The sequence below is a fragment of the Cygnus olor genome, chromosome 1 (assembly GCF_009769625.2).
Source record: "Cygnus olor isolate bCygOlo1 chromosome 1, bCygOlo1.pri.v2, whole genome shotgun sequence".
Classification (NCBI taxonomy): domain Eukaryota; kingdom Metazoa; phylum Chordata; class Aves; order Anseriformes; family Anatidae; genus Cygnus; species Cygnus olor.
In genome coordinates this window covers 63,457,661-63,472,090 of record NC_049169.1, presented here as the reverse complement: position 1 = coordinate 63,472,090, position 14,430 = coordinate 63,457,661, and the positions used below count along the sequence as shown (strand labels likewise).

The window sequence follows — 14,430 nt, the reverse complement described above, 5'->3', positions numbered from 1 at the left end:
TTTTTCTCCTCTCTCCACTTCCCTTTTTCCCCATCCTTTCTTAAATAAGTGTGTGGGTTTCTGTGGTAGCAACTAACATGTGGTTCCCACCTGGTGAGGCATGAGGGCTGCTCTACTGGCCTCGCACCGCCAGCCTTTGTTAGCTTGGTCCTCCTGCCTGGCTGCCAACAGAGCGTGGTGGCAACTGGGACCATCCCCGCAGGAGGTAGTGGGGCCACTGGGGAAGAGACAGCAGCTGCAGTGCAGGCAGCGGCCCGGAGTCTTCTCCGGGGGAAGGCAAGAGGAGGAGAAAGCAGCGAAGACAACGTAAGAAAAGGGAGAGATGCTGGGTCATAGGGTCTTTGCTTGGTATTTATTTACTGTGTGTTAGTGTAATAGAAAGGATAGCGCTATAAAAAGTAATTTCCTTGTCCCTAAATTGTAACATGCAGCTTTTCTCCCAATTTTGTAAAAAAAAAAAAAAAAAAAAAAAAAAAAAGAAATAGTGAACTGTTAAGCCATTTTTTAAAACATGAGAATTAAACCCAGTTGATAAGCAAAGCCTTTGTCTGCTTCTCAGATATAAAAACAAAACTTATTTAACAATTGCTGATCTTAGTCTGCCAGAAAAGATTACTTGGAAGACTGAATCACAGATTCCTGGATTTTTGGTAAATATGGGAAATACTTTGTGACAGAAACACAGCTTTATATGGTTAGGGTAAAACATACAGTTGCCATAACAAAAGCATCCCTTTTGTAAGCACTAATAGAGTAGATGGTAGTGATGTGGCACTCATCTGCAGTATAATTCTTACTTTTTGTAGAACTGCAACCATTTAATTATTTATTTGGAGGGCTTTGTATTGCTTTTATCCTAAATTGCAGACACCATGATTCTACCATGACAAGTGCTGTACAAATGTAGGACAAAAAAAAGACTTTTCCCTTAAGAACTCCTATTACACGTCCTTTGGGCTTTTGTGCAGCCACTGGCTTTCCCTTTGGGGCACGTGTTACAGCTGAGCTGGAGAGGGGGAAAAAAAAGATGGAAAAATACTGTTAGTTGTTTTCTAATTGTGGCACAATAACTGCTCATCACACCTGCCTTGCTATTGCTTGTCTTAAACCCAAATCCTTGCACGTGAACCAGGAGAGCTGGAGGAGGGACTGGTGGAGTAGTTTTTGATTTCAGAACTGGGAGGGAGTGTCCTTAGAACAAACTTGTTTCTGTGTGGGCTGCAGATTTGGGATCGCTCATAATACTTCTCACTTGGGGAGGCTAGTTACCCATCTGTTTAAGGTACTATTGTTATTCTTTGTTATGGCAGTCCAAAATATCCATTTTTAGACTCCCTTCCCACCCAGCCCACTTCTGTGGACTTCTCCTTGTCCCTTTTCTTCCTGGTGGTCGCTTGTTTTCGTAGGTCACTTGCTGAATCTGGTTTGTTCCCCATCTTATTTTTCAATGGGGACATGCATGTATTGAGTTGTACCATTTTTTCTTCCTTCCTCACATGTCTATGGGGCGAAGCTTAAAGGATGCAGCTTAATGAGACCTCAAATAACTAGGTTTGCGTACTGTCCTCTCTCACCCTTTTTCCTTCTGTTGACACTGATGCTCATCTGACCAAACGGGGCATCTCAGCCTGCTAAGTTAACAGACCAATCCGAGAGAAAATGAGTATGTTTCTGGCAGATTAGTGAGCTGAACCAGCTTGCTTCACTGCCAGACAAGACTCTGTAAGGAGAGGAAGAGCAATATTTTCCATCATCAGCCACTGGCTTGATGTGACTGTACTCTTGGGATGCGTGCTGATCATCTTGCCTTGCCTCTCTTGAAGATATCGGGCAATCATGCCTGAATTTCATCCTTCGTGTATCCATTCAAGGGCACTTGCCAACTCTTCACAGCTACTGCACTCAGTCATCATTAACCTCTGCAGTCCTGGGCAGCCCATTGCTGCCCCTGGATAGGATGTCAGAGTTGATCTGAGGGGACAGCCTGGCTTGGAGAAGGGCAGGCATGTTCCTGCCCGCTGTGCCGTGCCATGCTGTGGCTTCCACCACACGCCTCTTGGAGCTGGTCAGGTTGTAGAAAACACCCGTTCAGTTTGCTAACCTGAAAGAAAACTCTTTGTTTTGCCTGTGGGGATTTTCCTGCCGGGTTGCATTGCCTGATCATGGGCTGGATGTTTTGATAAGGGAGTAAACTGACTATAGCTGCAAAGTGGTTCACGTACTAGAACCACTAAATTGAAATGCAGCTGTTACGTTAACCACATCCTTGTGGGCATCATCTCCCTTCCTTGGCAGAGAGGGGAAACTTCTGAACATCCATGTGGTGGTTTTCCTCACGTGCAGCTCCTGGTAGTTGGCTGCTTGACTTTTATTTTGTTGCCACATGGTGATCAAAGGCAGGAAGCCCACACCATGTCCCCCCTACAGCCAAATGGAACAACAAAGCACGAGTGGCAGGACTATGTTGGGCTCTTGCACATTGCTTATTTAAGGTTATAACAAGAATGAAGAATTAAGGGCAGCACATGCAAAGGCTGAAGGAGAGTGGATTTTTCTGGGGCAAGGGTGTGTGGTGCCTTGCTAGCTAATCCCATTACCCTAAGAACAGCTGGGAACCAAACAGAACACTGCAGACTTCTGACAGGACCTTGGAAACTGTTTTGGCTTAGGGACAAAGCGTGCCTTCATTTTTGCCTAGGACCAAATTACTGTGCTTTTGAAGTACTTGGGTGGAAAGGAAAAGGGTGAGAGGTAAGTAACAGTGTGAGACAGCCGTATCTACCTTATGGGAACCCTGTGAAATGTGCCTGTTTGGTTGATGTGGTTTTAAGTCTCTTTTGGATTAACCGGTATATTTAAAGGTCTGTCACAGGAAGAAGGAAAAAAAAAAAAAAAAAAAGGAGGGGGTGCTTTCAACAGAGAGCACTGATGTATTGGAATTCAAACTGCTTGTGCTCTGTTCTGTGCTGGAAGGGATCTGAGGCTACTGATCCTTCAGGTGGGAGAAAAATCACTTTTTCTCCATGACTGGCTTGCAGAAACTGCATACCATATCCTGATGCAGTATTCTCAACAAAACTTTTCAAACGCTCTGTGCCTGAAGTGAGCCTGCAGTGAGACGGCAGCTGAAGGCAGAGAGACTGAACGTTGGGCTGTGATTCACTGTCACATGAGCTGATTTGTTCTCAGGGGTGTGTGAAAGTGTGGAATGCTGTCCATGTCGCCCTTTAATACTTGGTTCAACTTTTCAGATTTCCTGAGAGTGCTCACGATAACGTGACTTTGTTCTCAACAATAGCTTCATCAAATTAAGAATAGTCAAAAGAGGCAAACGATTTGAGTCCTCTTACCTGCAAAATGGGGAAAATAGTAAGAAAGCTTGTGAAGTTTAGTTTGCAGAGTGCTTGGAGGTGGAAATCAGAGTAAATATCCTATATTTATTATTAGTCATTTGTAAAAACTCTAGTACTGGAGTCATGAAGTCATATGGTGAGCCAATACTTTTGAGTTGAGATAACTCAGTTTTGTAAAGTTAAACTACTTTACCATGCATGCGTGTGGACCAAAACTATGCTGGTTTTAGTTTGAATAGCTATTTTATTCATATTAAATGACAGCAGCTACACAGTGGTATAATTTTAATTAACCACTAATGAGAACACTTTAACTAGATGTTCTCCATGCCACTTTTTCTGCTTTTAGAAAAATGTAATAAATGTAAATTTATTCTTCAGTTAATTTTTCTTTAAAGTTGAGGGATATGTTCTAATGACCAGTCAGATACAGCTGTGCCTCTTGTCAATGTGATTGCAACTAATATTTGATAATATGACATTAGGGTGTAGGTTGTACTTTGCACTGTTTCTGTTCTTATAGTAAGGAAAGCTGGGTATAAAACTCCTGTGAAACCAGGGGAATAGATTAATGAGATGTCCCCACTGTATCTGTTTTAATCTCCCCCAAATCCCCTTATCTGCTAGCTAATCAAACAGAGATAAAACAATCTTCTTTTTTAAAAAAAAAAAATGGAGGATTTAAGTGTGTGTTTCGAAGTTAGGCTTTGGAGACTTCTTTATACCTGTTTAATGTTGCTGTTCTGGAAAGGAAATTTCACAATGTCCTTTAAGTTTGTGAAATTCCTTTTTTTTTTCCCTGAGCAAATCAGGATCTGAGGTTGCTCTCCATGAGCTGTTGCAAGCAGTGAAGTCACCTGATGGGTAGAAGGTGGACCAGCCCTAGTCAGAGCTGGGATCTGGTGTGTGCTCCGTGCCTCCTGCTGGCACCTCAGGGATGGAGGAGAGCAGAATCTGGGAGCTCAGATGGCCTCCCTCCCACGCGTCTCATGCTGCGGAGTCAGAAATAGCTGGGATATGTGCTTACCCGAAAAGGAAGACTTGGCAGCTGGTTTTGATTTTTCCCTGCCACTGCCCTGTGCTTTCCCTGGTCTGACCCCTCATCTTCTCTTACCTTATGGCGGGCAGTATCTCGTATTTCTGTAACTGCTTACCTGAATCCATTGCTTTTTTGTACTATTTTGCAGCCTTTTCTCTTACAGTTTTCTAATCTACTGTGTTGCTTGCATGAAAATTGAAAACTATTGCTGATCCCATCTGAATTTAAAATCTGCCACCTGTGTGCATCATCAGTGTTTTTCCTGGGTTAGGAAAAGTGTGTCGGGCTGAAGGAAGATGGACCAAGTCTCACTGGCAGGTGGACAAAACAGTCTGGTGTGGAAAGCGGTTTTTTTTCAAATATGGGATACCCAAGAAAATGCATTTTCTTCGCAAAGCCTTTTCTGGAGAGAGACGGTGTTCTGTTGTAGGCTTGCTTCATCTGGAAGCCCCAATTAAGGAGGCAGTCTTTGAACTCTGGGAGATGAGCTTCAGAACAGAAATGTAACCTGTTCATTGGAGTTCTCAGTCTGGTCTCTTAGTCCCGCCTTTTATAAACTTAATCATTTACACACTGTTACTTTTTTTTTCATGGTGTATTGATGACCTTGGTTGAATGAGATTTCTTTAATGAGACCAGGATTACTGGCTAGGAGTATCAAAGATGGCAAATTGCCATTTGAGCAGTTCAAAAATACATGTCAAAAACAAACAAACAACACATGAAAGTCTGGGTTAAAGGGCTAAAAATGGATTCTGTTTAGTTTTCAAATCCATGTGCGCTGAACTTGCATCTCCTCATCTCAAGAAGAAAAATAAAACCAAAGTTTTGAAATAAATAGGAGAACATAGTTGCTCTTACAGGTTTTGGAAAAAAAAAAACGAACTTTGACATCTGTACTAGAAAGGAAATAATTAGCTGCCCTCATCAAGAGAGCTGTATCCTCAGTGAAAAAACAGATATTCATAACAATGGATTGTTTTGCAAGTGTATTCCCTGTAACCCTTGGTACTTGTCCTTCAGAGCAGTTCTGCGGCGGTGTGCTTGTGCGTAGCCTTGAGTGTGAGGATTAGGAGTGGACCTTGGTGGAAGGGGCTGCAGGGAGATGTGGTTTGGAGCCCTGGCTGAAGATGACCTCAGCTGCAGTGAATGAAGAGCTGGCTGCTGTATCCGGACTCATGTTATCCAAATTGACAGGGCTGGATTTAAATCCTGGTTTCTTTCTCCTGCTGGTATAAATGCGTGCCAGCCAGGGACCATGTGATCGGAGAGCTCACATGTGAGCAACAAAAAAAAATGCCACTTTCAGTAACTTTTCTTTTCTGTTGGTCCTTTCACTTTTTGAAAATTTGCATTTCACAGTACAGAATTCACTGTAATCGCTTTGTGTTCTGTCCTTGGGCACAATAGCTAGTTTATGCCATTTAAAATTTGATTTTAAATAATTCCAGGGAGTCTTAATCTGTGCCAAATAAGCTAATATTTTCATGACAATTCCTTAGTGTAGACTTTTTTGTCCACTGCTCCAGTATTGTGTGCTGTGTTTATAAACTTATTCCTAGAATGAAGTATACACATTATACAGTGAAAAAAAATATATTAGAAACGAGCATTGTGTAGTGTAAAGGGAGAACGAAGTCCCGACCACAGAAATGCTCGAATTTGTCCTTTAACCTTGATAGTGCTTTATTTTCAAAGAGCAACGCAGTTTGTAGTGACAGAACTTTCATAGCGGCTTGAGCATTAGACAAAACAATTTATGGTTGTCCCTCCTCCTCTTCCTCCTCCCTTCTCCAGCACTGTGTAGTTACATAAGCTGATTTCTTTGTTTTTCCTCTTTAATAGTGAGCAGCAGGCTTCACTTCTTTCTCTAAGCTGACTGGCTCGCATGCTTACGTTTTTCCTCTTGAAACCGGCTGGCCAGAGGAGGAGCACGGTGTAATTGAAAGACCCAGCATGTAAACTGTCGGCATATACTGTACATCTGGCAAGTCCTTTCTGGCAGCTTATAGGTCATGTAAATAGGATATATGTGAGCGTGCCACAGGGTTATTACCATTGTGAAAGCAATTCCTCGTGCAGTGGTACTGGAATATATTTTTTAAAAAAAATGTCTTCTGAACCAGGTAAGACTGAACGGGATGCTTCTGTTAAGCCTTAATCTCTTCAAGGCTTGGGGGTGTTTGTGTCCAGAGGCACAATGAGTTAAACTTTCTCGGGGGGTGCCTTGAAGCAAGTAAACACATTAAAATCCAGCTGCTGTGTGAGGCAATACAGCTGGAATGTGGTGGTGTCTTTTTGCTCTTATTCTGAGTAAATGAGATTGCAGTTGCTTGAGCTGTTTGCCTAGTGAATCTGCCACACAGGGAACTGTGTTACTTTTGGCTTGTTCTGCTGCTGCTTTCACCAGCTCGAGACTTTCTAAAGCAAATCAGTTTTGTGATATTTATTTCTACTTCTGGCTTGTTTGTCAGGTTCATTGAGTTCTATTCATAGCTGCAAGATTTCTGTAGTGCACTTCTGTAAATCAGCACTGGCTCAAAGCACTATCTCTTGCATTGTTTTAGGAATAGGTGTATGCTTCCAACGTGCTTAGCTTTTCTTGTGTGATCTTGCAATAATCCATTTAACTTGCACTTCTGATACCTTTAAAGTACAGGATTAGCTTCCAGAATAAAAGAATGTCATCTTGTATTATACCATGCAATGAAAGGTCTGGATTTTTTTTTGCATTGAAAATATGTTTCTAACAATATTTAAGAATACTATTGAAGTTGCTGCTTTACTTGAGTGCATTTTGCAGTTCTGACAAAAGTTCAGCTTAGGGTAAGTTGACTTAAAATGGCTTATATTTAGCCCTAACTTCTGAACACTTTTAATTCAGTTCTGCACAGAGATACAGATGGCATAGGTCTGTGGAAGGTTTGGGTTCAGCGTGCTGGTTTTCCTCTTGAAAGCCCTCTGAGGATGCATAGAGGGAAGGGAATGATTGCATGGGTGAGCTTGAGAGATTTGCTAGAGAAGCTTGGAGCAGATGCATGCAAATGGCTCTGCCTCCTGACCTCAGTGTTTGTGGGCATCTGATTTTTCATAGGTACAAAGAATACTTGTTTTAAAATCTTTCTCTTGGCTCCTTATCTGTTTTATTATCAGGTTTGAAGTCGCCCTTCTCCCTTTAGATTTTGGTAATCACCCAACAGAATGGGCATCGTAACTTTCCTCCCACTTTGTATCGTTATTCTGTATCCTGAGAAAAATCTACATGTGATAGTAGGAAACGTCTTTTTTTTTTTTTTTTTTTCCCCACCAGTCAGTCTTGCTCTTAGGAGCTGTTTTCTAGGATCTGTAATGCATACTATTTTCCTATAAACATAACACAAAACCCTCATAGATTTCCAGGAAGCTCCGTGTGGTGCCGTAAGTACTATTTTTGGTATTAGAAGTAATCTTCACTTTTGCCCTTTGGCATGTTTTTGGCTATTTCAGTTTGACTTACAGTATACTTACGTATAACAGGGGCAGTCTGAATATGGAATACACTGGTGAAGCTGTGATCTCTGATTCTGAGAGATCAAATATCTGAAGTGCAAATGCATTTATATGTGCCTTAAGGTGATATAAAGTATACTGTCATACTGCTGTGGTATTTTTCAGGCAGTGTCTCTTTGCTCAGGCTCCAGTCAGAAGTTGCATGAAAGCAGTAGTGGACTGTCTTGCAAGTACTTGGCTTGAAGGGTGAGCAGAGCAAAGAGCAGCCTATGGAAGAGCATGCAGGGATCACGTAGCGTGACCTTTCCAGACTGGTATCAGGAGACCCATGTGCATAGACAGCATGCATAAAAACGGTGACACCAAGTTGTTCCAGTCAGCGCAGGTTTGAAATGGAGCGGACAAATATCCCTTGACATTCCTAAATAGCACCTAAAAGACACATGGAGCTACTGCTTCTGCTGTTACTTGCTGGGGCACTGGGACTTGAAGGGACAGTGCCTCTTCAGGGATGTAAATTCTCACCTCAGTTTAGTCACTGCAGCTGCAATGTTAAACATGCGATTGAGGGAGAGCATCCAGTTGCCTGACAAAAGCAATTCTTCCAAGTATTGAAGGCCTGTAACAAATACAGGAAATGTGTACAGTGCATCTTTTCTGGAGCTTTGACGTTTTTGAAGAAAAGAACTTTACAGCTTTATTCTTATTATTACTATTCACTATAGGGTGAAAACTTCACTGAAAAACTCATTTCAAGCAATGTCATTTTGAAAGGTTCAATGTTACTGTGACCCACAGAAGTCACCAAAGAACTAAGTGTTCTTCATTAGCTCCATCACTGTGCTTTGCACTGTGACTGCAGGCCCCAGAGTCTTCTGCTGGTCTTTTCAGTGCTAGGTGCTGTATAAACAGTGAAAGACGGGCTGGTGGTTTACGTCAGTGCTTGTAAACCTAGTGAATTCGTTGACTCTTTTCTAAAAATAGAAATTAGTCATGGCACACTCATTTTCCCCATCTTTCCCCCCTGCCCTGGGTTTATGATCACTATAAGACAGAAGGATTAAATTGCTGTAAGGATATGGAAACCCAGAGCCTGTGTGTTTCCTTGCAGCATGACACGCAGTAATTGACAGGAAGAGGAGTAGGTAGTTATCAAACACAATCTATGCTTTATATTGTTGTGAAATATTTAACATACTGTGACTGCTCTTGCTTGTGAAGATGCCCATGCAGGAATGACCTGTCGCTTGCAGGGAGGGAGAGAAAGGAAAAAATAAAGGAGGGAAGCAACAACTGGGTGAGGTCATATAAGGTGGAGAGGGATTGGAGTATTGGCAAACTTAAGGTTATAAAAGCAATGAAATATTTAGCCTTAAACAAATGTGTTTTTGTTTGTTTGGTTTGTTTTGATTAATGTCATGGGTTTTTGTTTGCTCTCTGTTTTGGAAGACTTTCATCCCCAACATGCAAGCTGTCAGCTTTTTTTTTTTTTTTTTTTTAATGAATATTTTGATACTGTTCTGATGCCAAAAAGTGAGGCTTTAAGGAAAACGATGAATGCTGCACAGGAGTCCTCAGGGTTGTGCTGCAGCTGGGTGAGCAGCTCACGTGACCGAATGGGTGGGTGCTGCGAGGGGGCTGCCCAGGCCCTCCCTGGGCCTTTCCGAGGCTTTTGGTCTCATCCCCAAGCCATTTCAGATTGCTCACACAGCAGAAAACTAGTATGATACAAGCAGCATATTGTTTTCTTGTGGGGTTACGTTGGCCTGGCAATAAATCCAAAAAGTATTAGTGTTGGTAAGAAGTAAGTGATGCGAACTCAAAGGATGGTGAGGAAATGAAGGGGATAAAGCTAACCCTTTTCTGTGGGGGTCGTCTTGGTCAGTCTCCGTGGTTTTATTTTTGGTTTTGAGCAGCCTTTTTTAGTCTGTCCTGAGGCCTTAAACATTTTCATTTTCAGAATGTTTGCAAAGTGAAAGGTTGCACATCCTTCAAGTGTGCTGGACAAAACTCGAGTTGTTTTAGAATCATTTCTCTTTAGGAAGTGTTGGTGGGTTTAATGTATTTTTACTTCATATGACTTTTTAAAAAGCATTTTCTATCCATTTGCTCCTTTGAAGATAAGGAAGTTACTTAAACAATCATATGACTATTAAGCTTTTTGGAACAGGGTGGTAAATATTCATCTGAGTCTGCAAGAAAAACGTGTTAATTTTCTGAATTAAGTTTTAAGAGATGATATTTAAAATTCATCATATAGTAGTTATTTTTTTTAAATATATTTTAAATGGGATTCTGGAAAAGAGAGGAGAGAGAAATAAACATTACAATTGTTCTCAGTTTGTATCTCTTGGCCAGTTCATAGCATAAAACAAAGCTGTTGCAACCTGTTTTGATGTTCAAGGGGTGATTGCACTGATGGCAGGTCTGCTGAGCTGAAGCAAGCTCTGTGAACAGCAGCACAAACGGTAGTAATTTTTGGCAATTTAAGGCTAAGGCTTTATTCCCCATTTGGATTCCAGGCAACATGTATTTGACTTCCTTCTGTAAGGATGATTAGAAACTGATGAGTTAGCGTGAAATCGTGATCTCTCTCTCTCTATCGCTCTTTATAGGCAAGGTGCCACATAAAAACTGGCATAATTATGGTAGGGTTTGAGGAGACAGAAGAAGGAAGGTCCCTCTTAAACAATTTCACAGGAAGGCCCTAAATGTACTTAAACCAAGCTTTTTCTAGCTATTCTTATTTATTTATTTTTTCCCAACCAGGGCAAAAGCAGGAAGCACTTGAATTCTTGTGAAGTGTCCAGCTTTGGGTTCTTTATATTTCTGTTTCGGTGCAATGAGCCATTCCCAGGGAGCTGCTTGTTTTTCTGTGTCTTGTAGATGATGGTTGTTAATTACTTGGCAGGGAGACAGGAGTGCTCAGAGAGCCTGACAGCAGGCTGTGCACCGCTGACTTCGGGGAGGAAAAGTGTTCTCTGCTGAGCAGCTGGAGCACCGCACAGCTGTGCTGCTGATACGTATTTAAGAGACTCACAGCCACATGTTTATCACCCTCTTTATCACTGTTCTTTATCACGTCCATAATTTTAAATATTTGAAAGATTGAAGTATAACAGAAAGTAGTGGCTGGTGTGCTGTTGTGATGCTATTATGCAGTTAACATGCTGCAGCCTTTTCTTTAATTAGAGCATATTATTTTAAGTCTTGATTCATGTATGTTTAGAGAATAGGGTTTTGACACAAACACACACATTTCAATACTGTTTTCTCCAACAATAACCCTTAAGAAGGGATTGAATGGAATTAACATCATCTAGTGGCTACTTGCCTCTGAAAAGAGTGCCTTGTCTTCCTTTCCCCTGTCAATACATTTGCATCTTTGCCCAAGCCCCAGTGCATCTGAGGTGACTGAAGGTGTGAATCTGGAAGAGAGTTAGTTGCTTTTTTTTTTTTTTTTTTTTTGTTTGGCAGGGTTACATTTCTGAGGGCTTAACTTTCCCGGCCTGCATCCTGTGGCTAGATGCATGCCAGCACTGATGCAAAGTGGTGGGAGCAGGCAGCCAGGAGGAGGGAGGGGAGCGGGTGGAACAACTCGTGTCAGTGCTGGCTGGCTCCTGGATGGTTTTGGGTTGCCAGATCTGGCCTGACACACTGCCTCAGCAGCTGGCAGTGGGAAGCAGTTCCTGTCTATCAGTGATAATTTTATTGGCTTGTATTGCATAATTGACTTCTGTTTGGACCTTTGGCTATTATGCATTCCAGATATAATGCATATACATTCATACCTTGAAACTACTTAAATGCTATCAGAATGTATCTTTCTATCAGTGTGTTCAGATCTTCTGAAAGAATAGATGTCAGTTATACTTTGAACCTCCTGTTATTAGATTTTTTTTTTCCTGTGGGTCTGTGGTATTTTTTTTTTTTATTTCTAAGCATCCTATTTCTAAAAATATTTGCCTAGCAATTCATCTCCTATCAACAGAAGTAGCTGAATGTATGTCTTAAAGTATATGTGTGTTTTCTAAAATAGCTCTGAGTTGAGATGAATCTGAAACAACTGCATAGGTAACTGGGCAGAGAAGAAGAGGAAAATATCAACAATTGACTTGATAGGGAAGTCTTCTTAAGCAGTGTATAGTGAGCAAAATGGTGAAATTTACAGTTCAGTCTTATTTATCTTTTTTTTGAAAACCTGTAAGTATTTGTCAAACCTAAACACTATTGTTTTATAATAGCTTAGAATTTATAGAAGTGAATGACTTTTTTTTTATTCTTTGAATTAGTATTACAATTGCATAAGTATATTTTAATATGACATCTTGAATAATTTCAATAGTTTGTACAAAATAAAAGTATCTGCATGTTTTCCTAACATGATTCCAGTACTGGAGGTGCTCTCCTTAATATGAAATGTTAGACTGCTGCTTAGTTATGGCATCCTGCTGGTTATCTTACATACGGTAACTGGAAGAAATTAAACCATCTTAAGACTCAGCAAATCAAGCAAAAGAAATATCTACGGCTTAATGCCACAGCCCTTGTTCAGACAAGTGATTGTTCTGTGATCAACGGGTCTGATTATTCAAATGGGGTGTTCTCATTAAGTAGGAGGTCAGGATATTTCAAAAATGATGAGTGCTGCTGGTGTAAAATATGCTGATAACCTAAAATTCATTTAAAAAAAAAAAAGTCACTGTTTTGTAGACTGGCTGGGGATCCATTCCTCACCTCACAGCTCTACAAGGAAAACTGAAAGGAAAAAATACTTTGGGAAAACTTGGCAGAAGTGCTTCATGCTAATCTTTTCTCATGGTAGGGTTCACCACAATGGCTATTAATGCAGTAGGAACTCAAGAAAGACACAAACTTTACTCAAGCCCTTCCTTCATCAAATGCGTGTGAAACTGTAAAAAGTTCACAAGGACAGGGAGGGAAGCAAATGGCCCTCAGGTACAATGCTCACCAATTTTACCACGATTGCCACAGGGAAGAGATTGAAGGATGTAGTCAGTACTCTCCTGGGACTGTAAAATATTGCCATGTGAGAAGCACTTCTTGAGCTGAAAGTTGCTATCATGTATTACGGAACTAGCAAAAGACTGTGTTGACAAGGAGGGAGAAATTACCTGAAATTACCTGGTGTAGAAATGAGACAGTAACAGCAGAAAGCTGAATGTGGTGGTTTCAAGGATCAGCTTCCTCTGCGTTATCCTGGAGCGATGAAACTGCTGCTACTTACTACACACTTCTTATTATTATTTTTATTTTTTTTTTGTGGTAAAGTCATCGTTTTTAAATACATGAAGCTTATGGTTTATCATTTGTAGGGTTAGAAACCTTGGTAGCCTTTAAGTCTTGGAGATAGTCTTCACAAAAAGAAGAAATCAGGCCCAAATCACTTAAACAATATTGATACTATTTTATTAAAAACAAACTATGAAAAGTCTCCAGAGGTAAAAAGAACACTGCTGCATATTTTGTTTAGATTTTGGGCTTGATAATACATGTTCAAAGACCAAAGTGAAAATGAGTTTGAGGGACTGTTTTTGTAATACAGGAACCCAAGTATTCATGTGAAAGAGTAGTTCTTGATTCCTGTAAACAGAACTCATTTTGCTTAGAGCTTTCCCTTTAATCATATGTTTTCTTCTGGAGATGTGAATTGAAAGTTGCTTGTCTCTGTTCATATGAGAAATCTCCAATAATCATTAAATAGCTGATTAACAGCAGCCATCGCTAAAGCCGTTGTCCCAGTGTATATGAGTATAGGTGACTCCTAAGAGCCTTAATATAATAGAGTCTGTGTTTTTGGCCGAGGACTTAAGTCATAAGCTACTACTCTCAAACCACAAACTGCACGTTGGCAGCATATTCTGAATTAGTGGTTTCCACTCAAGGGAAACGGAGGCGCGCTTCAGCCCAAGCCGGGCGGTCCTGCCTGCTCCCTCCATGCCCCTTCTCCCTTTCAGAGGACGGAGTAGCAGTGGCAGGTTTCTGGAGGTCCTGCCATCTGGAGCAGTTGCTCTGTCAGTAGCAAGACCCACAGGCTTGCTGCCTCTGCTTCTTATGATGGAGGAAGATGTAAGAGTAGAAAACCACAGCAGCAAAGGCCAGCAGTGAGGTTGTCGCATTATCTCAGAGACTTGCAGCTTCCGCAACCCTCCACCCCTGTGGCCATCAGTAACCTCAGCTTCAGCTGAGGTCCTCCACCCCTAAGGTGCCTGAGCATCAGTTTCACCACTGGTGTCCTCCAAAAACTGAGTGATTAGAGAGCAGTGGCACTGCAAGTCTGTCAACAATAGGAAAGTTGTGGTCCAGCAGAGGGAAGGTGTAGAAGATGGTGACTGCAGAGAGCCTTGTTCTCAGAAGGCTCAAACCATGGGTACAGTTTTTAAAAGCTGTTCACTGTTCCTTTTCCTGTTTTATTTTATGTGACTAGTTAGCATTATAGTATAGCATATGCCACTTGGACTTCTATCAAATTAATTTTGATTTTAAAGACTCCACATACTGCAGGTGGTTTTTTGACTTGCTTTGCAT

At 41.2% G+C, this 14,430-nt stretch overlaps 1 protein-coding gene across 10 annotated transcripts in view; it reads left to right on the top strand.

Moving 5' to 3' along the window:
- The window catches only part of FGD4 (FYVE, RhoGEF and PH domain containing 4), a 120,926-nt gene that overhangs the window by 55,001 nt on the left and 51,495 nt on the right, over positions 1–14,430 (top strand). Inside the window, exon 1 of one of the 10 annotated variants that reach the window (XM_040561589.1) lies at positions 2,729–2,751. The exons of 8 other annotated variants lie outside the window; for them this stretch is intronic. Coding sequence is in view for 1 of the 2 variants with exons in the window: in XM_040561549.1 (XP_040417483.1) it covers positions 6,503–6,518 (16 nt within the window). In the remaining variant the exon portion in view is untranslated. Of the gene's footprint in view, positions 1–2,728; positions 2,752–6,100; positions 6,519–14,430 lie in introns of those variants that run through there. One more of the 10 variants, XM_040561549.1, reaches the window with a different exon arrangement.